The sequence below is a fragment of the Poecilia reticulata genome, linkage group LG6, assembly GCF_000633615.1.
Source record: "Poecilia reticulata strain Guanapo linkage group LG6, Guppy_female_1.0+MT, whole genome shotgun sequence".
NCBI lineage: Eukaryota > Metazoa > Chordata > Actinopteri > Cyprinodontiformes > Poeciliidae > Poecilia > Poecilia reticulata.
In genome coordinates this window covers 24,052,439-24,060,625 of record NC_024336.1, presented here as the reverse complement: position 1 = coordinate 24,060,625, position 8,187 = coordinate 24,052,439, and the positions used below count along the sequence as shown (strand labels likewise).

The following is an 8,187-nucleotide window of genomic DNA, read 5'->3' as shown; positions in this document are numbered from 1 at the left end:
ACACCAGACAGACATGAGTTCATAGTTTGCAGCAATATCCCAAGGACAGCATTATTCAGAGAAGAGGCCAAGTCGGCCATGACTAATTCATTTATTTACTGCTCCACATTTTCTTTGCTAGACGATGACATGAAGCCAACAGGGAATTTTGAACGTCTGTCTGCTACCTGATTGCTGAAAACTGGGTTATGTAGCAAACAGTTACTCAGACCGCCCAAGTCACTCTGCCAAACAATGCTTAGTAAGGGATACTGTAATGTTGTAAACTGACCAAGTCATAGAGCTGACCCTAATTCAGAGAAACTGCAAAAGCAAACAGCACATTTCAGGAAACTCACCAACATGAATTGGTTCATGCTGTTCTGTTGGGAGGAATGTGCTGCATTCCTCCAAGATAATATGGAGGAATTATCGATACAGTGTGCTGTCCTGTTTTCAGATCATTGCATTAAATGTATAAATGTGTCAATTTCAAAATTAATCAACACCAATGAGCATTTCTACAAATATCTGTTCAAGACAGATATAAAAATGTGTAAACAGTGATTTTGATGGGATTAATCTTTTCATGCATATGTCTCATTACAGTGGACAGCTATCTAAAAGCCATTTTCTTGTGCTTCTTGTGGATTTTTACATTATAAATGCAGACAAACACTCTTGATCTGTTTTCTATTTATGCTGGATTAAACATAATCTGAAGCCCTTTGTTTCTTGTGTCTAATGAACGTGCTTGGTAAGCTCACATAGGTATGTTTTGGCACACGTTGAGCTCTTGTGAGGAGAAAAGCAGGCGTTTCTTTTTTTTTTTTTTGGCTGAGAGCAAAGTCCTGTTTGTTGATCTCCACTATATAAAGCCAGATCTCATCTCGATCAGCAGCAGCAGCAGCAGCCCCAAACAGAAAGATGCTGAACATCAGTGAGCTCTCTCTGAGGTCCCCTCATTTCAGGGCGTCCGACCGTCTCCTGCAGCCCTTCTGGGACCATCTCCTTCTTCACCACCTGTCTCTCGTCTCGTCTCCCTTTTTGCCCGTCATCCTCGCCTTCTCCAGCTACTTTTGCTTTAGTTTGCCTTTTGCTGTGTTGGACCTCTTGGGGAAAAGGGTCCCTTTGTTCCACAAGTATAAGATCCAGCAAGACAGGAGGCCAACGCTRGKAATGATGGCCAAGAGCTTCATGACATCTCTCTATAACCACATATTTTTTGTTCTACCGGCTGTCATAATCGGCATGTTCATACTGCCAACACCAACCCTGCCGCGAGATGCTCCTACGTTATACCAGTTGTTCTCCGAAGGACTGGCTATACTGCTCCTCTTTGACACCCAGTACTTCATCTGGCACTTTGTGCACCACAAGAACCTGCAGCTGTACCGCTGGGTGCATGCAGTCCACCATGAGTACATGGCTCCATTCTCCTGGTCCACGGAGCAGCTCAGCATTCCAGAACTGATGACCGTGGGCTTCTGGAGCAACCTGGACCCGATTCTTTTGAGGTGTCACCCACTGAGCACATGGTGCATAACAGTTCTGAGCATCTGGATGTCCGTGGAGGACCACATAGGCTACGACCTGCCCTGGACCCTGAACCACCTGGTGCCCTTCGGTCTGCTGGGGGGCGCCCCGGCCCACGACTTGCACCACCAGAAGCCCAGCAGCAACTACGCTCCCTTCTTCAGCCACTGGGACCGGATCTTCGGCACTGCYGTGTCTCTGAAGAAGAAAAACGTTGATTAACACAAAACAATAGTCAACACAATTCTGTAAATAATGCCTCTTTTATAAATATGTTGTCTTGTTAAATCTCTTTATTTTGCTGCTGCACTTCTTGCATTATTAGCATTTTTAAAAATGCATTRAACTTGTACAAATATTTAAATGTGTTTCAGCTTTTGTTCAATAAACATCTATTTATAAAGCAGACGCATGCAATATAATTTATTGAAACCTAATGTRGTGTTTGCACATTATATTTAATATCCAGAGGAGAAACAGTTAAATTTGTCTTGTTTATTGTTTCTGACAATCTTCTTACACAAAGRCTCAAATGTTGAAGGAATTTTATTCAGGAAGATTTTGCTCATGAATCCCGTTAATGAAGAGTTTTCTGACACAAATAATTCAAAATTGAAATTGATGTGGCTCAATATAATTACATATAGAAAATTGTAAATGCCTTAAATGAAAATCATCTTTCACTGCAGAAGCAAATCAGAGAAAAATGTTGGAAGATTGAATTTTTAATGAGTACATTATTTAGAATCGATGCAAATATATACTATTAAATATATACTAGAAAGTAAGATTTGAAACTCTCCAGTTCAGTAGTTACAGTTAGCTGTCGCTCTGCTCCACTTTTTCTAATAAGACAACAGTTTATTTTCTCCTGTGACATTTTACGTCGGATCATACAGACGGGTCTTTAACCATTATTTTCTTGTACAATCTTTTTGTATCACTCCCAGACTTCTCTTGAGCTCTCCTTAAGCTGAGCCCAGAATGATTTTTAGTAAGACTTAGAGGCGATGGAAGGATTATGTTGTGGCTTAACAACCTTTTCCGTTTTAATTGTTAATTTAAATGTCCATTTGTTCTAATTACCTATCTGGAAGACACGTTGAAGACTCATTCTCAGTTTACCAGCAGAGCCCATCAGATGTTAAAGAGTTCCCAGAACAAAACAGAGAAAAGGGCCCAGAACATCACTGATCCCGTCTCTAACCTGAAAGTGAATTCCCATGCATTCGTTTGGTGCCAGACCAGGCTGGATGACCCTAAAATATACAACTTGACACTGTGCAGTTTATATTAAAAAAACAGCTCAAGTTCTTGAAATTTTTAATTCAGATTTGGGAGACAAAGTGTCTTAGATTGTTACAGGAAACAGATTTCAGTTTATTAGTTAATATTTATTGGTTCTGATTTCATCTCTCTGTAATAAGGGAATGAGTTTTCTTCTTCCAAATCTAGTTTCTCAGTGGCATTAACTTTTGGTCTTGATAGCTGCCATGTGTTTATGGTTTTAAAGTGATTAAGATGCATAATCTGTGAGTGATAATAAATAAATCTTATTTTATACCTTTTGCTTCAAACTAAAAATCAAACATAAAACAAGCATAACAGGGGTCAGTGACGTGAGGCTATCTCATGTCGGGTGAATATGAGACACCCCTCAAACTTGTTTCATGCATTCATAATCATGCATTTATGTTTGTGAAGTATTTACACCCAGCCTCTCCAATCATCTAAGTATAGCAGATAATTAGCCTTTATAGCTAAATTTTGCACTTTCATTTAATAAACAGAAGTACTCAAATCAATTTATACCTTATTTTAATTTAAAAAGAAAAAAAAACAAGCTAAAGACAATACAGCAATACATTTAAACATCTGCACTTGTCAAGAAGCAAAAAAAAAAAAAAAAAAAAATCCCATCCAGCTCTTTAATTTAATTTAATGAAGGCCCTTATTTAAATACTGAACAAACATGTTGGCAATCTGCCCCGTTTTCTCCGTCGGGTGCATCTTGCTGTAACTGATGAACTGGCGCCGTAGTTTCCTCAGCTCGGCCATGTTGGCGGTCCTGGTCAGCTCCACGTTTCATTTATGGGTTAAGGACATAAAGTTGTTCAGGGAAACCAGACAGAAAGTTTGTTTCTAAAGCAACCTACATGAAAGCTACACGACCACACAGCAAATACGTTACTGAGGTAATGTGGACCTTAAATTATGCACCCATCACTGAAGGCGGACCAACACTGGGCTTTTAAATCAGCTCCTGCTTGGACGGACGTGTTCAAAGGTGAAGAGATAATCAAAGTGTTTGCTTCTGAGAAGGAGCGTCACAGGGAAGCCACCGGGAGCATTTGGTTGGTTCCCACCAGTCACGTCTCTCCGCATTTTATTACAGATGCGACCTTTACCTTGGCCTGCAGCTCTGCCTTCAGCTCAGGAGTGTTTATGGGGTCTTTGATGATGAGGCCTTTGCCTCCCCATCTGCAAGCAAATGTGACTTCCTTCATCAGACGAGAATATTAAACGAACCCACCGACGTTGCGCAATTAAACTTACCTGGTACTGGGACGTCACAGCAGTCAGAAAAAAACAAACATCAGCCTTGGTTCGAAGCATAAAGGATATCTTTTCTGTAGCTCCTGGGACTGAGATAAGGTCTCCAGGGACACTTGTTTTCTGGGCGTTAAAAATTGCCTGAAAGATTTTTATTGTCTTTATTAAACAGCACAGTGGGTAGAAAATGATGGGTTCATATCTAACAATAATTGAATGATGATTGACTATAAAACCAAAAACTGTAAGGGAACAGTAACTAAAAAAAAGAAGTTTTTTTGTCATACAGGAAGTCTTTTTTTTAAATCATTTAAAAATAACAGAAATTAGAAATCAAATTGAGCTCATCCAAAGATAGAGAAATAATTGTGTATTAATTCTGTTTGGAGCTTTATAAAGATTATTGCTCTAAGGCAAGGAATTGATATTATCGGCTTGCTCGGTCTGAAGCACAGGAAGTGATAATCTGTCATAATCTACAAGTCTGCTTGAGTCTTTAAGTCTGGCTTTAAACATATTTGAGTCAATTATTATGAGTCAATCTCAAACTGGTAGAACGTCAGACCCACTGAAAAAAAAAAATGGACAGAAATATAAAGGAGGACGTACCATTAAAACATCCTGTGTGATTTTGTCCAACTCATACAGGAAGTTTGTTGAGGAAAGGGGTTGCTGGGGGGGGGAAGAAAAAAAAAGAAAAAAGGAAGAAATCCTCTTTGGGATTACACACATCACATCAAACTATATGGCTTTTGTGAATTTGCTTACGCTCTGGGTGGACTGATTAGGCGGGGGGGCTTTTCTCTTAAAAAGCGCGTCAGAAACGGCTTCAAGAGGAGGAACGTCGTCTTTGAGGACAGTGAAGAGAGGACTGTCCCATCTGTTCCTCGAGTCTGGTGCTTCAAACCTCTGAACTAGCCCGTCAAAGCTAAAAATAAACCCAACACACAAAGAAAAGGACACTTTAATATAACAAATTAATCATCACTGTTATTAATTCATTGTGTAGAAACTTCTTACTCACATGTCCTGACTGTATTGCTCTGCAGCTTCTCTGTTTTTGTTCCACAATGAGCTTTCTTCACCTGATGTCAAGCAGTGCACCTTCATCAAAAAAAAGACCCCGAGTATTAGTTACGCCGACACATGTCATTATAATCCATAGGTTATATTTTTTCCCCCCCACCCGCATTCTTACCAGGCAGTGCGGTGTCTGCGCATGCTTAGTCAGACAGAACAATTCGTAGCGGTAACCTGTGAGACATGTCAATAGGTTACATCACAGTGCTTAAAATGAGAAATCGCACAACTCGTGTAACTCTTGATATATACCTTTTATGTAATTCAATGAGTCTAAAATTACAATGTTGTCCTTATTGACCTTCCTAAAAAAAAGAACAAAAATAATGTGTAAAAAAAAAAAGGCAAATTTTAAAGAACGTCTTGTAACATCCGGCATGTGGTGGAAGAGAGATAAGGGTAAACCTACCTCTCTACTTCAGCTTTTAGAGATGCTCTTGTATCTTTCTCTTTTTGGGAATCTGCAACAAAACCGCAAGTTTAACCCATAACAACTTACTATAACAAACATTAACCATCCGATTTCAGTGCTCCACAAAGTTAACCATATATTCACTGTTGTGTTTTATTACATTATGTTTTTTTTTTGTTATTCTTGGTAGTCAAAGTAGTTGTACAAAAAGTCTTCAGGATTGACCATTTTTGATGTAAACCATATGGGCAGAAGGAGGCATTAAAGGGGGATGCATAAGTACCTTAAAAAACATAGAACTTATATGTTGCACCTTCAACAAATGTTCTATTTTTTGTTTCCACCTAAAATATTACTAATAAATCCATTCGTGAGTCTGATTTAGGATCAAACACTGAAAATATTTTTAAATTAGCTCAATGTAAAGAAAAAAAAGTCACATTACAGAAGCTGGATTGTGTGGAATAAAATGTTATGATATTTCAGAAATATGATTTGTGACTTAGTTTGCGCTATATACCTTAAACTTTTATAATAAAGATAAATAAATTAAGGGCTATTGGTTTAATTAGCACAGGGGAGCCAGGTAGAAAAATTGTAACACCATGTCTGCATATGTGTGAATCAGGTTTCAGATCATTTTTTTCGCTCATTTTCCCACCAGCTGAAACGCGATTATATTTAACAACCCGGATCAAGCATTTACATGCCACTGTATCCTGGCACGCGAATAAAACATGCCCGGGTCGCAAACAATTTAACAGAATGGGACAAAGCCAAAGCATGACGCTAATAACTTTTAAGACGATTTGTCAGCGGGTCGGAAATTTCAGAGAAAGCCAACAGCACCGAACAATAGTGAATGGGAACGAAGCTAGCCGAACTTGCCTGCATAAACACTGTTTCTATCAACGCCCAGAGCTCGGTCTCCGACAATGTGAACCTGTCGGTCGGTGGTCTCTTCAAAATGCGCCTTCAGTTCTTCTGCCCTCAGTGTTTTACCACTACACGGGTATCCGCACATTACTATTAAAGGCATAACTGCTGCTGGTTAGTTCAGTAACATGGGGACCAGCACGTTGATGCTCAGCTCTGTCACCCGGATATGAAAAGCAGCCATACCGAAAGGGGGCGCCAAAACACCCAAAGCCACCCATTATTCAAAAATACATTAATAAAACACACATTTCATACAACTTCTTTGCTCTTTTTATTGAAACAGAAATATACAGCATGTTAAGAAGGTAACAGGTATATTTTGAATAACAAACACAAAGACGAATGGAACGCAATAAATATTACAAGACAAAACAGAACACCTTGCTTAAATTAGTCTTTTTTTTTACTTGACAAAAAAATAATAGATCTCTGATCTTCATCAGTTGGTGCTCGGATTGTTACAGGTAAGAGGTTGGTTTCTTCAGGCTGGATCTCCTCTTTCTCTATATTAAGACAAAAATAAATATATATACTGTGAGATAGGGCAGTAATTGTAATAATAGCAAATAAGATGAAGATATTAGTAATAAGATATAACTTAATGTTAAATATTAATTATAATAAAATACCCAAAACAACAATATAAAAATAGTGCTGTAGTATGGTAATAGTTGTGGTAATAAAAATATCCACAAGAAATTATTGTGAAAACAGCAAAAATAATACTAGTAATTGTAACTTTTGGATGTGAAAAAAGTACTAAATAATCATTATAAAAATAATTGTATAATTAAATGAAATAATTTGATTATAATCAAATTAATTTAATTACAATTAATTTAATTATAATTTAAGAATTATACAAAATAATAATTAGAAAAGCATTACAAAAAAGCAACATAACAATAGTGAAAAAGACAGTACTGACGATAAGTAGTAGTAATAAAAATATTTCCAATCAATAAAACTTACAGTAATTTAAATGATACAATGAATTAACAGTAAACAATAATATGATAAAGTCAGGCTAACATTTCCAGTGTCTGTTTTCTTGTTTGTTGAGCGGCCCTCAACACCTTGGTGATCAGTGCCTGCACATCTTCCACTCTGGCCACAGGATTCACATCTCTGTCTTCAGATGGAATATCGATATTCTCGAAGACACTTTCCAGCAAGGAGCTATCCACACTTTTCTTGCCCATGAAATGCCCTATAATAAAAAAATAAAAATTCAGACTCCCAATTAAAACTGCCTCTATTGAGACAAAATTCAAATTTTCAGCAGTTTAAAATGTTCTTACCTGTTGCCCAAAGATTTCCTCTGGGATTCACCTTGAGCTGGGATACTTTGTTTTTCAGTTCGGTTAAATCAAGCATCACTGAGGTTGTCATCGCGATATACGAGATAAGGATGAAAGAAGACAAAAATCCCCCCCTACAGATTGCTGTCATCTTGCTTCTCCCTTTGCTATCTTAATTAAAAAAAATTATTTGAAGCTCTCCAAATACGAGAAGAGCTTTTTATACCAAGATGGGCTGGGCTCGAGTCGCTGAGAGCATGAGGTCATCCTCTAGTGGTTGTTGCTTATTGGCTGGACACTGCTCATTTGGGTGACTTGCGTGAAGTATGACCTGTCACTTTTAAATGCCAGCGTCACCCAAATACAAATGTTTAATGCTGCAAAAAA

General features: G+C 38.0%; 3 protein-coding genes across 4 annotated transcripts; 1 reads left to right on the top strand and 2 right to left on the bottom strand.

The window, feature by feature from the left end:
• Nucleotides 1-7: 7 nt before the first annotated feature.
• On the top strand, nucleotides 8-1,923 carry ch25hl1.1 (cholesterol 25-hydroxylase like 1, tandem duplicate 1). The gene has a single exon (XM_008412315.2). The coding sequence runs from the start codon at nucleotides 907-909 to the stop codon at nucleotides 1,735-1,737; it is 831 nt and encodes a 276-aa protein (XP_008410537.1). The 5' UTR covers nucleotides 8-906; the 3' UTR covers nucleotides 1,738-1,923.
• A 104-nt stretch (nucleotides 1,924-2,027) lies between these two features.
• Nucleotides 2,028-6,672, bottom strand: kti12 (KTI12 chromatin associated homolog). Of its 2 annotated transcripts, XM_008412317.2 has the most exons (9): nucleotides 6,449-6,672; nucleotides 5,558-5,609; nucleotides 5,401-5,453; nucleotides 5,267-5,322; nucleotides 5,093-5,172; nucleotides 4,837-4,996; nucleotides 4,678-4,740; nucleotides 4,141-4,209; nucleotides 2,028-3,597 (listed from the first exon to the last, which is right to left on the bottom strand). In XM_008412317.2, exons 1-9 carry the CDS (start codon nucleotides 6,597-6,599, stop codon nucleotides 3,454-3,456), a joined length of 828 nt encoding a protein of 275 aa, XP_008410539.1. In that variant the 5' UTR covers nucleotides 6,600-6,672; the 3' UTR covers nucleotides 2,028-3,453. The 2 variants fall into 2 exon arrangements, with proteins under 2 accessions (XP_008410539.1, XP_008410538.1); XM_008412316.2 differs by having other exon boundaries at nucleotides 3,505-4,209.
• Nucleotides 6,673-6,763: 91 nt separating this feature from the next.
• On the bottom strand, nucleotides 6,764-7,961 carry nmba (neuromedin Ba). Its single transcript, XM_008412318.2, has 3 exons — nucleotides 7,801-7,961; nucleotides 7,576-7,709; nucleotides 6,764-7,002 (listed from the first exon to the last, which is right to left on the bottom strand). Exons 1-3 carry the CDS (start codon nucleotides 7,949-7,951, stop codon nucleotides 6,958-6,960), a joined length of 330 nt encoding a protein of 109 aa, XP_008410540.1. The 5' UTR covers nucleotides 7,952-7,961; the 3' UTR covers nucleotides 6,764-6,957.
• Between the last annotated feature and the right edge of the window lie 226 nt (nucleotides 7,962-8,187).